The sequence below is a fragment of the Cydia splendana genome, chromosome Z, assembly GCF_910591565.1.
Source record: "Cydia splendana chromosome Z, ilCydSple1.2, whole genome shotgun sequence".
In the NCBI taxonomy this organism is placed as follows: Eukaryota; Metazoa; Arthropoda; class Insecta; order Lepidoptera; family Tortricidae; genus Cydia; species Cydia splendana.
In genome coordinates, this window is record NC_085987.1 from 36,738,676 (window position 1) to 36,753,961 (window position 15,286).

Sequence of the window (15,286 nt, forward strand, 5' to 3'; positions counted from 1 at the left end):
ACATAAAGGCTCTCACGGTGATTAATCAGCTCTACGGTTGAAATGTAAAAGTGACGAGAAACGCTCTTTAGTACTAAAATAGTGCTGTCTGCAACGTTTATGTCGCAATTTGGAATTATAAAAGTAACCAATGAAACATGTTTATATTGCTATTTTGCACCGTAAACGATGCCAGTGATCTTTTTTATCATACTTGCGTCGTGGGTGCCTAAAATATTAAATAAGTTCATTCGCCATTGTTTCTTATGCTATTATGGCAGAAAACAGCAGCCATTTTTTAAGTTACGATTTAAGTTATTTAGCAACGTACCAGGTAACTTTTATGGTACTATATAGCACTATAGAAAAACTTTCATGACTTTTAGAGAACTCTTCTAGCCTTATAGCGATGTTAAGAGAGCTTTTAAAAAGCTAAAACGTTACGTAATATTAATGGTCGTGCAAAGTCCTTTTATAGTGCAGATTGATCCTCTAATAGTGTTTACGATACTGCTACAATACTAGTACTATAAAAGTTACTTTGACGCATTATTAGTGCAAAATAGGTACATAAAAGCATCAGTAAAGTCGTCTATAGTATTAAATAGTACCATAATCGCTTTTTGCATATCTATTACAGTGCAGCACTTTAAAGATTCTTTTGTATGATTCTATAAGCGTTCTAATAAGAGCTAAATTATAGTACTTAAAAGGTCTTTAATCTTATAGAAACAAAACGCTTTGTTAAAAACCTTTATAGTACAAGCAGTCACAATGGTTACCATTATAGGCCTACTATATCACTGTTTGGTGATAAAATGCCTTAGTTATAGAACCTTTTGTTACTTGGGAGTGTACGTATGTATTTTGTTTTTATTGTTTTTTAAAGATTTTTGTTATTGGCGTAGCAGTGTACGCATTCTGTTTTTTATTTTTAATAAAAACAACTTAATTTGATTGTTTGTTTCACTTTGCCTTTATGCCACATATTCCTTTCTTAAAATCCGGATTGAATCCGAACTTCGGATTTCGGTCAAACCAAAATCCGAAAATCCGGATTTGAAAAATGTTCACGGATTTGCAATCGCTACTCAACAACATAGAAAAAACGAGAGTAATCGATTGGTGGAAGTTCGTAAAAGGACAAGAACACTCGAAAGCTCTAATCAAAGGGTTCAACAGCAAAACTGCTAAGGAGCTTCTAGGGCTCAAAAGACACAAAACTTGTGCGGTGACTAGAATTTTGACTGGACACTGCAAGTTGAACAAACACATGTTTCAAATTGGGAAAAAACAAGATGCGACATGCAGGTTCTGCCAAGAGTCAGAGGAGACTGCTATGCACATCCTCTGCTCCTGCGGACCACTAATGTCCAAAAGAAGTGCCTACCTAGGGCGACATATACTGGAATCCTATGAGGTACAGAGCATTACGGCCCAAAGAATCTGGAATTTCCTGGATTCAACGGGCATTAGTAATGAACTTTAAAGGGCCGTCACAATAGATCACAGCTTGGTCGAAGCGACAGTCAAAGGCCCACATAAAACATAATAATACTTAGGAATACAGAATGTGTCCCTCCTAGTAGGGAATAAAAGTGCCACTTTGATCCCTCATACCAGGGAAGAAAAACCCTTATCCGAATAGGTGATGTGAAAACCAAGGTAATAATTAAGAAAACTCAGTATTTACTTAAATACTTGTATTCAAATCCATGATTTTTAAAACTAGAAACAATAAAGAATCTACTTTTGTCATCCTACGGATAGCCAAAAGTCTTGAGCACAAAGTATTGTATCACATATTTGGTAGGTACTTATAACTTATACTTAGGCCTATCTTGTAGGACGGCCGTCCCTAATGTCGGCCATGTTAGTTTTACATATTTATGTATGGTGTATTTATACCTAACTAAAACCGATATTAGGAAATCCTTGACTTTAGGCACAGCATACGTATTGAATAATGAATTTATTCGTCGCGGCTAGGCGTCACAAACCCGGTTTCACCGAAATCGAAAAAACCGGGAAAACCGGGTTTACAGCCAATTGCAAAAACCGGGTTTTAACTTTGATAAAACCGGCTTTTTCGAGTTTTTCGATTTTACAGTTTTATATAGGTACATAGTTTAATTATTTTGATGAACAACAAGCACTTCAGAGTTTACTATTATATTTAGAACAATACAGTACATTATAAGTTACGCACTAATTGTAGAAATAAACAGCTTACTATTTAATTTCCCTAGTTTAAGTTATAGTAGTAACGCTCATTGATCTCTAGTTAAAAATGTTTATTGGATTAATTATAACAAGAGTCAATCCGGCGGCATTTACCATGTACAGTTTTCTTCTTCTTTGTCGTATCATCATGAGATCATGACTAAGAGACGTGATGACTGTGGACACGTTCACCAGTATCTATTTGCCCACTTTTGCAGATAAATAGGCTGCTTAATAAGTGCTCCTTGAGTTGAGGCTTCTATCCAGGATGCTTCGGAGATATTTAGGAAGGAAATTGTGGTGGAGAAGATGCCCCTGAATTTTACTCTCAGCTCCTTAACTGTTTTGAATAATTCACGGTTATTTTCACTAGACTTATATCGACAGTGACCCCCAGGTTACCCGTGAACAAGATGCATGTAACTGCGTCGAAATATCGGGAGCTCGAAAACAATGCAAAAGGTAATCACGGTCCATATCCCGGTCGATATAAGTCTCAGCTCCTTGTTGGCCAGTTTGTTGCACAGGTGAAAGCAGGACACCTCGGTCTTGGAAGTTCTGGGGCCCAAACGCCACCGAGAGAAATAATCATCATTAGATCATTAGATGATAATATCTATTAAGATATTAGGACCTGGGTCCTTTTCCAGGGTATTTTGTCCCATTTTCAAGCTGTCTTCTTGTGTCACAAGGGTCAGGTCATCACCATAAGCAAACATCCGCGAGGTGCTATATCCGCTGTTACCGCTCGGCGGCCCCTGGGGTACCGTCTATTGCTTTTGTTGTGAAGACTAGGTCCAGGTTGTGGTCACTTCTCCATCGAGCTCATTTGAACGTTCTTTTGCGTTTGTTAGAAACGGCTATTTAAAAAAGTGTTGTTCCTATCTGCTTAGTCCATGATCGCCTCCCCGCTGGCATCAGATTTCTTATATCCCCAGCTGGTATGGTAGCTATTCAAGTCTCAAATGTAAAGGGATGGATGTTCCAAGTAAGGAAGGCGTAGAGTAGGGCAGCAGCTACGTGGAGGCTTATATGTTGCATATCCTCGTTTCGCCGATTTGAATAATCGTGGTGGCGATGTTGTTGCCATCGATGTTATTTGAAATCACGTTGACCAGGGCAGTAAGAGAAGACTGGGCGTATGTTGTAGTTCTATATTGTTAATGGTGTAATGATTAATGCCGCTATCAAATCCCGGTATTTTACCTCGTTTAGCGAGTTGGGCATCATCGGCGGTGAGTGTTTCCAGAAGGAGGACTGTGTCAACACCATTGTCATGTAATATTTTGCTTAGGCATTCCGTTTTAGAATTGCTTAAAACTTTATTGATGTATAGATAAAGGTAATATTAAAGAATTGATCTTAAAAATACTTGCTTATATTACAAATTAATACGTAAACTCGAAATCACCGAAAAAACCGGAAACCCGGTTTTGCTGTTTCACAAAAACCGAAAAACCGGTTTTCTAAAATATGCACGGTTTTGTGACCCCTAGTCGCGGCATATCAATTATGGTCTAGTTTGTCGCCATAGATAAAAAGTCGAACTTATTAAGCAGTACAAGTAGAACAATACAGCGCTTCATAGCCGATGTAGAATTTAGAAAATACACCTGTGGCCCTAGTGAAGAAGGATACAAGTCTCAGGCAGCGCAGGTGTAAAAGGGTGTAAGTTCCACATAACACTTCTGCACTTTTACACCTAAGCTGCGCAAGACTTGTACCCTTTTTCACTAGGGCCCACAGACACCAACATCGCTAATTGTCGCTTTAGGGAAATTATTCTAGTTCATAAGAATGGTTACGTTACGTATATATAAAAAGTCAAAAAGCTAAGTTAAAAATGCATAACACAACAACAGGGTTTTCATGAAAAGGTAGTAAACAACAAATAGAAATAGGTGTACACAACTAAAAAAGTGCATGGCCACTTTGCGAATGAGCTTTGCATGTGTCCATGGAATTTTGCAGCTCGCTCTTATACTAACGGGCGTCTCACCGATCACTTAAGGCGGCCTATATCTACTATTATTTAAAAAAAACATTTCACATTACAATGAATTACAAGTTAGAAGATAAAAAGTAAGAAAAATAACGGCACGTATTTAACCGGTCAACTAATTAATCGAATCGGGGTAGTTTAAAAAAATTGAAATGGCTACTAAAATTAATAGTTTGGCAACTAAAACGGAGGCTTAAAATATATCAATATGAGTTGTATTTTAATGCCGTTACAGCTTTTGATTATTTTTAGGCAGGTACCAAGTATTTATTTGGCAACTGAATTAATATATTGGAGACCATTTATGAAGCATATTTTAAAAAGAAAACGGCTATCTATTAATTAAAAAATGAAGTTCTTTTAAAATATTTTGTTTGGTCATTACACGGTCAACCTAACACGCTCCTCCTCGCTTCGCTCGTCGTCGCACCTATCTGTTGACTCTAGCAGAACACGGTGGTAACTATTGAAATTAGTAATTAAAAATTTAAAGATCTAATGGTATAATGGCCATTAGGCGTTTCATGATTAGAAATTTCGACTATAAGTATACTGACCATTGCATATTGGTAAATTAATTTGAGGTGTTTTGTGTAAAAAGTGACCAATATTCATTATATTTAACTGCTTTCGTGTTAAAATACTACCTAGCTGAAACGATATGCTCAGTTATGATTAGTTGATTACTTAGGTGTGAACAACTAGATGACAACTAAATTGTATGATCGCTTTACAATATTAGTTGCCAATTTATTATTTTAGACGCCAACTGATAAGTTGGACAAAAAGGTATAGGTATAGGTAGCTAAAAAAATTATCACTTTAAGTTCCCTATAATTTTTTTAGGTGGCTTGATTTTGCTGCCAGTTTTTTTAATAATATGATGCTTATATTTGAGGCTAAAATATTTTTTTTAGCGCTAAAATATTAATGCACAGCCAAATTATATTATTATGTATATGCCCAATGAAAGTTCCTGTTTAATATTTTAGTTGCCCGGTTAATAATAAGCCAAAAATAACACAGTAAGTAATTACATTGGAATAAGCTCGTATCATATTTTGATAAGTATAAATGCGAGATAATTATAAATTTATAACAACAACGTCGTAATAAGAGTAAACTTATAAAATACCTTTATAGATAGGTACAATCAGCTGCAGAGGAAACCTGCATACAAATATCTAATAAAACTGGAACCATAAACTGATTATGATTTCGGTTCCATTACACTCAATTGACATTCACACCATCACAGTCTTAAATGTTCACGGGTTTAACAATCCAGCAACAATTTGATTGCCATTAAAAAAATTCGGATTTCATTTCATGCACTACACTACACTGTTGCTAGTGGATGAGTGGACCTAGGTGGATAACCCCAGGTGGAAACGCCATACCGACAGATCTTAAAAATTTAAACGTAATATATACTGCTAGCTTTCCTACAATCATAATTTTTACATATAATTTAAGAATAGATGTTGTAAAAATGTTAAAATCTAACACAGAAATAAAATTAATAATTTGGACATTCTGCAAATATACCACGCCTAATAATCTTATCACGTAAGGCGTTTATTTAATAGCCCGTATATTTAATACAAATTATAGAATATCAATTGCATATACTCGTAATATATATATCTAATATTTACATAAGTAATATAAGTAGTAACTAAAAATATTTGTCGTAGTATCGTAATTTTACAATTTACTAAATTATTTAATATAATACCTAACCCATTCATAAAAATTTGCAAATCTCCATCAGGTTATTTGTGTTTTATCCCCTTTTTACAAATACATAAATCAAAATGACAGATTAAGACAAACGATTAATAGCTAATGGGGTTGGCCGGTCGAAGTATTTAGCAGATGGCGCCAGCATAGCTTGCCCTGTCAATCCATAGATGTCAAATTTTTGTTTTTATTATGTAATTTTATGCCCTGGATGCCAGCTCTTTAAGCCAAATCCTTTGACAGTTGCCAACCCATTGTGTCTTGTATCACGTACATATATGAATAATAAACTCCATTAAGTTTTTTTTCTTAAAGACTAACATATATTATTTACGGGTCATGTGAATAAAAATGCAACTAAACTATTCTTATAAAATCAAATACGAGATTAGAGTTACGAATCATAAACTCAATGCTGTTAACTTTTATATGCGAGTTGTCTCAAAGAGTCATACATTTCTGATGGATGCGCTTTTATCATCTATCGTGTCATGTTAGAGAGAAAAAATCACGATAGCTTAAAACTACAATTCTGAGAAACGACGTACGTTATACAGCATCGAAATTGCAGGAGAGCTCGCCAATCTAGGAAAACAACGTCAAGTTGATATAAAATTATTAGCGCTTATTTAAATTTAGAATTCCTATCTTCCTACATTTTACTTATAGGTACAGAAGTAGTGCATAATTCTTTTCCATCGTATGTTCTCGGAAACGTTCGTTGCTTACTTCAGTCAACCTCAGTAATTTTTGTACCGAGGCTATCTGAAATAGCAAGACACATTCGGAGGTTTCCGTGAAAATACGATAGAAAATATTTATGCATATGCACTACCTACATCTGTATAAGTTGGTATGTGTAATTTCTGTCCATCATAGTAATACAGTAGGTCCATATATTAAATTTCATGTACATTACAATACTTTTTACGTATGTTATACCTTACTATACAGGGTGTCCCATAAGTGACACGACACAGTGACACTGGAGGTAGACCAGGCCAAGAAGACTCAAACCAACTTAACATGACCCCAGTAAAAGTGGCACGGTATTCAAGTTATTGCCAAATTAAGGTTTGTCATGAATTTTGACCGCTTTTAACATTGTTAGTGCCAGTGTGCACTCGGAAAGGTCTCGAAGTTAGTTTTTTTATGTGTACGGCATCATGAATAGTTAATTAAGATAACAGAATAGGTATTTTATCGATAAACAATGTAAAATGCAAAAAAAGTACTGGTTTAATCTTGAATTAAATTCACAGCGAAACATTTCCATGACCATTTTCCATCTCTTTCTTTTAGGCATTCGGCAAATACTGAATAGGCGTTTTTTTTATTTCTGTATCCAGAGTTACATAAATCTTAACATAAATCGTTATTTTTACTAAAAGTAGCAACGGATTGCAGATTTCCTAGTTTTAACTTATTTTTTATGAGGCTTTCGAAAGATGATAATAATTCCTATTTTATTGCAGGAAGGTACATGTGTCATACCATTTTTGAATCTGCATAACATGCTCAATAGCTTGACGTTATTTGCTCATTACTTTACTAGTAAATTTTTGTCACGACAGGTGGTCAAAGTCGAAATTAATGTTTCGCTGTGAATTTAATTCAAGATTAAACCAGTACTTTTTTGCATTTTACATTGTTTATCGATAAAATACCTATTCTGTTATCTTAATTAACTATTCATGATGCCGTACACATAAAAAAACTAACTTTGAGACCTTTCCGAGTGCACACTGGCACTAACAATGTTAAAAACAGTCAAAATTCATGAAAAACCTTAATTTGGCAATAACTCGAAAACCGTGCCACTTTTACTGGGGTCATGTTAAGTTGGTTTGAGTCCTCTTGGCCTGGTCTACCACCAGTGTCACTGTGACGTGTCATTTATGGGACAACCTGTATTATGATGCACGAACTATATTGCTCAAAATCCGACTTACATATATTTTCCTTCTCAAGCATAAATAAACAGTTTTATGGCTGTGTCCGCGACGGATGTGAATATAATGGAATAAGCAGTTAGATAAGTCTTGAGTAACGATAATGATATAACTGTACAAGTATTGTTTCAGCACGAATTGAACAATCTTACTCATTATACAATATAATACAGTCGAAGGTCTGTAACTAAATTAATTTCATTTGGTTACTCTTTATTTCGGTACATCGTACCAAATTCATCACAGTTACATGTTTTGAGACGAGGTAATAGTCTGTTCATGCGAGTATACTAATAGGTACCTAATAGGAGATATATAACTTGATGAAGATGACGATACATGTCTTAAACGGAATTCAAATTCTAAAGTTCATTATTTACTAGTAATATGACTAGGTAACAAACACTCTTGTCTTCGGAGATTTCCCTTATCATTATCACTTAAACAGTGCGTGGCCCGCACTCAGGTCAGGACTTTTACAAATCAGTTAAACTTACACTGGCACAGACAAAGAATCACATCCTATTCAATATTTTGGCAAGAGAGTCTCCAATTGGCTCGTGTCTTTAACAAAATGTGGCCACTCGTGCAGTATTTCGACGAGCTTCTTTCCTGGGCTCTCCCACGCCGTCAGTTGACTATGGGCGAACAGCTTGTAGTCTTTGGCGATTTTACCAGAAGCGACGCCGAGGTCGATGAGTTTCTTGCAGGCATCGAGCTGTTTCTGCGGCGGGGCCTCCTGGGAGAAGGTGCCTATGAAGGCGATGCCGATACTGTACTTGTTGTAGCCGAGCGTGTGGGCGCCCTGGAAGTCCCAGCCGCGGCCGTAGTAGGCAGACCCGTCGCCGCCGACGAGGAAGTTGTACCCGATGTCGTACCACCCGCGCGACCCGATGTGGTACTCCTGCACCAGCCGCACGTTGTACACACAGCTGCTCTGAAACATCAACAAATATAACTTCATTCAACCTGTACAATAACTACTTCTACTAATCATGAAAATTGTCTACATCTGAATATGTTACTAAAATTTTAACTAACTAACTAAATTAAAGCAAATGATATATGTAGGTATCCATATTTACAGAAATATTCTTTTGGTTTGGCTGGCTCTCTAATGTAAGCATTGACATTTAAAATGTATATATTGTTATCAATAAATATATGAATGATTGAAATGAATGAATCTTACATAACTAGGTACAAATTGCAATTATGCCGACATAACATCGTCCTCTATGCGTCCATAATTAGGTACTTATTTATTATTTCAGTTTTTCCGGGTTTTAAAAATTTTGTTTATCTAAAGGCAACGAGTCTACAGACCACGCAACAACTGCGCAATCATACCTTATCGGCCGTATTAGTAAGTAGAAAGTAGAAAATTTATTTATGGAATCATGGGCATCTTGGCTAACACGTTTAATAAACAGCAAATTTTTACAGTAAACAGCTATAGTTAACATATATTTAGACTAAAACTACCGAACCGAACTAAAAATAGCGAAGTCGACACGTAAGTATGATCCCGCAGACCCAACTACCGTTACAAATAAAAAGCAATGCCCGATTATGTGTAATGAATACCTGGTTGTAACAAAAGTTGGTAGCCGTGTGACTAATAATGACCCACGGAGCTGGCAGCCGCAGTTTATCCAGAGGCCCTGTTTCCGGCTGCGCCAACCACTCCATCCGCGACACGATCCTCAAATGATTAGGAGCTATCAGCAGATCTCCTGGCGCGCCTGCTGGAACAGACAGTCTTGATATTGCAAAACAGCAATGTATCCTGCCACCTTCAATTCAATATCATCACACTACACGTTATTCTATAATTAAGGGAATGGTTATATTAGAACGAAAGGGCTTTAAACCTAACCCGTCACCGCCACGTACGGCCGAAAAGGAACACCTATTTATCTGCAGTTCCACGTTATCGAGGTGGGGGCAGATGGTATTTTACCGTTATTATAAAATCAATTCGAGCAAACAAGAATTAAGTTTCATTAAAATATGAAAAGTGTCCCAATTTGGAAAACAGATAAAGCCCATAATCTGAATCGAAGTTTACTAAGTTTGTGATATGTAAGTACTAAGTAGGTGTCAGAACTTTAAATGATTTGCAGAAACCTTAACAGTAAATAGATATATGTATAGTACCTATACACCGTTTTTATAAGAGGACCCCTTCATGCGTTTAGTGACGTGTTTTGTAGGTGCTAGCCTGGCAAAGTTAGGTACTAATGACATACATCACTGAAAAGCAAATTAACATACCTATTTACAGTATGGACCAATTGTTATCAAAACGAATGGAGTAACCATAACTATGATTCATACCTATCTAGCTGTCCCAGCACTGATCTCTTTTATACATTATAATGTATTCATGTAGGTACGTTTTTATATGAGGTTTAAATTGCCAAGGTTACAAATAATAAATGTGATATATAATTGAATATCCCTTTTTAGTCTCATGTAGGTAAGCAGGGTCAACCTCAATAGTAGGGTACATATGGAACAACGCGTCAAATGACTACGAATAATTATGTCGACTACTTTTGATGCTGACTGTACCTACCTAAACAGTCGACGTAAAACATTTAACGTCGTTGATAGTTGATGGTATAGACACGGAAGTGTAAAGTATCATTCTATGGAACTTGCTAACTATGTAAACAAGTCTCTAGTAAATTCATCATTCAGAGACAATTTCAATATGGCGGTTTGTTTACATAGTTAGCAAGTTCCATAGAATGACACACTTTAGCTTAACCGAATCTACTATATCGTATAATAAATAGATGTATTTAGGTACAGGTACATACATGCACACAGATATCAGTTAATGAAACATTAAAACAATAGGTAGGTGCCAATATCGGCTCCCGGGTCATACAATCAACTAAGCCAAAAAAAAAAACAAGAGGTAAATAATACCTTTGCCATTTCTATTCTCCACTTTAGATCATATTGAACATATAAAAAAAATATTTCTGCTGCCTTCCAATAATGATAAAATATTAGACAAGAAAACAGGTACAGTCACCTTCAATAATATTATACAAAACGAAGGCCGTAAAAATATCTGACACGATCTTATTTGTAGAGCCATAAGAGCTGTACATACAGAACGAACTGCATTTTGTGGTGTTGTTGTGGTGTACCATCGGGTTGCGCTACTTCTGGGGTCTGGGGACACGGCTGTGCTCCCGTCAATACTAGCATGCGTTTATTTCGATAATGAATATATATGTCAAATGAAAGTGACGCAGCGACGCAACTCAATAACAAACCACGAAGCGCTTGGCGAGGCGTTCATAGAACCCAATTTACACTAGCTTGCCAATTTTAAATCAACTTCAACTTGGCACTTTATTCTTTATGTTCAAGAAAAGCATGATGGTTAGTATGACGCCCTGCCACCATACACTAGCACAGCTAGCACTGATAATGAGTGACGGTTAGCCCTTTGAGTAAACTCTACTCGGAGTTGCGACTGACCCAATATCTACTCATAGGGCTAACTGAGGGATTGGGTGGATCAATTATTTCTTGTTGTTATTCTATCTCTTCAGCCAAGGGACAACAGACGCACAATATAAACTTATATAGACATCTATTTCAGTTTATAATTTTTATGGTTGTGTTTCTACTTAAAATAACACAAACCAAAATATTTATGTACAATAATTTGATTCGTTTCCTAGTAATAGTAGCAGTTTGTTAGAAGCACTGTATCTGAAGTACCACGTTATAATTATTAACATGCTGGGTAGATGGTCCATAATGAAAAAAGGGCTTATAACTTATAACTACCACAATTTTTTTATGTTCATTCAGTGACATAGGAGAATGTAACCATGGCAACGTCACAAGAACAAATTAATAGATTCACCCAATTGTAGCTTGAATTTTGTTAAACCATAGTCAATTACCTATATCTTTTGGTTTCTTTTTATCAGTCCTATTCACTGCATGCCACTTTAGGAAGCTAAACGAAAACCGCAAGTTCATGGTTAGTAGACAGTACGATAGCCACGCCGAAATGAGTGGTGCCACAACAATCGCGACCAGTCTAAGTTCTGATGAGTATTCATGACATGAGCCCGACACCAGTCTGCCTGAAATAAATGGAAGTGTCACCGACAAGCTAAATAACATCCCGTAAATATAAACATACACCTTGAGTGAGTAAGGGCCAGTTGCACCAACTACACTTAGCGGACTGATCAACGTCACTCAACAGTGAACTATGAAACGCTTTAATGGTGACAGATAGTTTGGTGCAACCGACCCTAAGAATGTTAAAAACTTATAAATGTGTTAACACAAAAAATTGTTGACATATTGAGTTAAATTGTATCCCATTTAAACAATGAATGTATATTTTATGCTTTGTCTATATTTCAGTTTTTGTAACTATGTACTTTAAATAATCTATTGTGATTTCAGTGTCAATATAGAAAAAAATAAGAATTTTTGGACATGAACCAAATGTAGCAAAATTTAATTTTACCCAAAAGTGTTATTGATAGGTATCCCATATTAAAAAAAAGATATAAATATTTTGAACAAGGCAACAAGGCCAGCATGCCTTAACAAATATTATTCATCCAATACCACAATACCCACCTTGATAGATTCTGTCATATATTTTGTTGTTGTAAAGTTGCTTTATGTATTCAAATTAAATTTGATATGTTTTAAATGTGTAATATTAAAATTCATGTTGGGAATAGTGAGAAAGTCTTTTTATAAACTGTGTAAGAAAATTATTCATAGAAATCTTACTTGAGTGCTCATCAAAGGGTCCATCTGACCCTTTAGGTATGCCAAACACTATGGCACAACTGATTAGTACCACTAAGGCAGTTACAGCTATCGTAAGTTTGTGCCATGTCTTGAGAACAAATTTATCAGAATCTGCAATGGAAATACATAAATAATGTTATAGTTATAACAGAATATTTTATGAATCCTATTGTATGCATAAAACAAATGCGAGTCAGATTGACGTTCCAAAGGGTTCCGTACATTACTCAATTTTTAACAATGTATTTTTTGATGTGAAACGTGAATGAAATGTTAAAAACCCGTAGGAGTCGGATCAAAAACGAAGTAATTAAGTCTGACTCACGCTTGACAGTACATTTCTAATAGGTTTTCCTGTCATCTATAGGTAAAGAACTGTTTTGTGCATTTTTTCAAAACCAAGTTGTTTCAGAAATAAAGGGGGGCGCACAACATCTTAGGGCTGAACCCTGGAGCCGGATTTGGCCCGCGGGCCGGGGTTTGGAGAGCCCTGCTATAAGGGTTCCGTTTTCTCCTTTTGAGGTATGGAACCCCAAAAACATTTTAATAGTTTAAATTGCATATAAGGTCAGTGTGGAAAAGAGCGTCTAACAGGCAAGACCATATACATACTCTTTCGTTGCTTCTGACTCTTATGTTTGAACACATACACTACTTACAGTAGGTTGGTAGAGCAGAAGGTGAAAAGCTCTTCCTTTCTGAGTTCTTTCCCTATGATGGTCTTTGCAACCAAAATTGTAATCTGCTGCTCTTCCCCACATTGATGCCTTTGTGTTAACAAGACTGTGACTGTCTAACTGAGCATTGAAAGCACCCAGCAAGGACCTAAGTGCTTTTCAAGTTGCATCCTATAGTCTTGGAGTCTGCTTTAACATCATAATCCCAGGGAATGGCACAAGTGCCTTTTTTAGGGTTCCATACCCAAAGGGTAAAACGGGACCCTATTACTAAGACTCCGCTGTCCGCCCGTACGTCTGTCCGTCCGTCCCTCTGTCACCAGGCTGTATCTCATGAACCGTGATAGCTAGACAGTTGAAATTATCACAGATGATTTCTGATTTCTGTTGCCGCTATAACAACAAATACTAAAATCAGAATAAAATAAAGATTTAAGTGGTGCTCCCATACAACAAACGTGATTTTTGACCGAAGTTAAGCAACGTCGGGCAGAGTCAGTACTTGGATGGGTGATCGTTTTTATAGATAATGGTACGGAACCCTTCGTGTGCGAGGCCGACTCGCACTTGGCCGGTTTTTTACATAACTTACTACAGTTTCCTCACAACAATTTAAATCTAGTGGTAGTTTCTATGTAACTCTCAAAAACTCATTGATAGGATCCAGTTTGAAGCCACTACTTTTAGGGTGAGAGCACAGAATAAATAATAGTACTACCATACAGAAAGGACACTTCCTACAAAACCGTAGTTTGGCAGCGATTCAAGGACGAATCATGCTATCCCTTTCTAATGTATAGCACTATCCCTTTCGGCTATTTAGGGTTGTCAAAATTCAAGTAATTATCTTATCTGAGGGCAAACAAAGCCGGGGACGGTCTCTAACTAGATGGAGCGTCAATTAAAAGGGGCCCCATTCTTGACCAACTTTTGCTCGGTCATCAGAGACATGATGAACAGGCACCGTAATAACTATGATCCTCAGTCATGAGGCAGAGACCACAGAGATCTTATCTGTGGTTGTGGACACAAAAAACGTCAAGTGGCACCAACCCTAATCATTGCTCGGAGCAATGCTGAGCCGCATGGAGCCGAGTTTGCCCCAAAGGAGGAGTGTCTTCCCACTGGGGAGTTTCTGTAAAGCATTCAAAGCTACACAAATTACGTAAAATGGAATAAATATTCTTACCATTGTCAATATCAGGATCTTTCCTGTTTTTATGTGGCGGTGAAACATTCTCATCACTGGTTTTATCGTACGATGCATTTTCAATGCCAGATTTATTGTGAATAATTTGCTTTATGACAACGGGACCTTGGAAATACGTATTGTTTCCAAACTGGACGTTCTCTGAGTTGCTTACGGTAACAGAGCTGAACACAGGCGGCACGTTAGGCCTAGCGATGGCAGCGACCGCATTCGACGCCGTCTGTTTTGGCCCATCTTCACTGTCAGAAATATCTTCGACTATCTCCAGGCCATTAATCTCTCCCACAACACTTACATCTAGGTTTTTATTCTCATCGCAAAAGTTAACTGTGTCATTATTAATAGCCATTATGCCATATATAATTATTGATCCCTCAGTGATGAATTTTTAAATCCAATCACTAAAAATTACTTCCTCACAAACAACAGTTAAAACGTCCTATTTCTGATAATGTTATAAGTACACATTGTTTTGCTAAGAGAAGACATCTTGTTGGACAACATACCTAATAGATAATAAATATTATGTTCTAAATCGTAATTAATGCTTGGCTATAAAATTTTAATAAACATTGTAATAAGAATTTACTTAAAAAAATTTAACTCCGTCTAACAAAATTACTTCAGACTTCACTTTAACTTTATTTGTGAAACTTTTTCCTGACACGGTCTTCTATTGTCACTT

At 36.5% G+C, this 15,286-nt stretch overlaps 1 protein-coding gene across 4 annotated transcripts; it reads right to left on the reverse strand.

The window, feature by feature from the left end:
* Positions 1 to 1,667: 1,667 nt before the first annotated feature.
* Positions 1,668 to 15,071, reverse strand: LOC134805243 (peptidoglycan-recognition protein LE-like). Of its 4 annotated transcripts, none has more exons than XM_063778553.1 (5): positions 14,581 to 15,071; positions 12,694 to 12,825; positions 11,838 to 12,023; positions 9,487 to 9,644; positions 1,668 to 8,836 (listed from the first exon to the last, which is right to left on the reverse strand). In XM_063778553.1, the coding sequence occupies exons 1-5, from the start codon at positions 14,948 to 14,950 to the stop codon at positions 8,426 to 8,428; spliced, it is 1,257 nt and encodes a 418-aa protein (XP_063634623.1). In that variant the 5' UTR covers positions 14,951 to 15,071; the 3' UTR covers positions 1,668 to 8,425. The 4 variants fall into 4 exon arrangements, with proteins under 4 accessions (XP_063634623.1, XP_063634622.1, XP_063634625.1 ...); XM_063778552.1 differs by having other exon boundaries at positions 9,487 to 9,647; XM_063778555.1 differs by lacking the exon at positions 11,838 to 12,023 and having other exon boundaries at positions 14,581 to 15,063.
* Between the last annotated feature and the right edge of the window lie 215 nt (positions 15,072 to 15,286).

What these genes read in the sequence shown, in the direction of transcription:
- LOC134805243 (XM_063778552.1), bottom strand. Translation starts at nt 14,950, where the DNA reads ATGGCTATTAATAATGACACAGTTAACTTTTGCGATGAGAATAAAAAC. An exon ending in ACCCTTTGATGAGCACTCAA is followed by an intron (nt 12,024 to 12,693) that starts GTAAGATTTCTA and finishes CATTTATTTCAG; the next exon opens with GCAGACTGGTGTCGGGCTCA. An exon ending in CCAACTTTTGTTACAACCAG is followed by an intron (nt 8,837 to 9,486) that starts GTATTCATTACA and finishes TTGATGTTTCAG; the next exon opens with AGCAGCTGTGTGTACAACGT.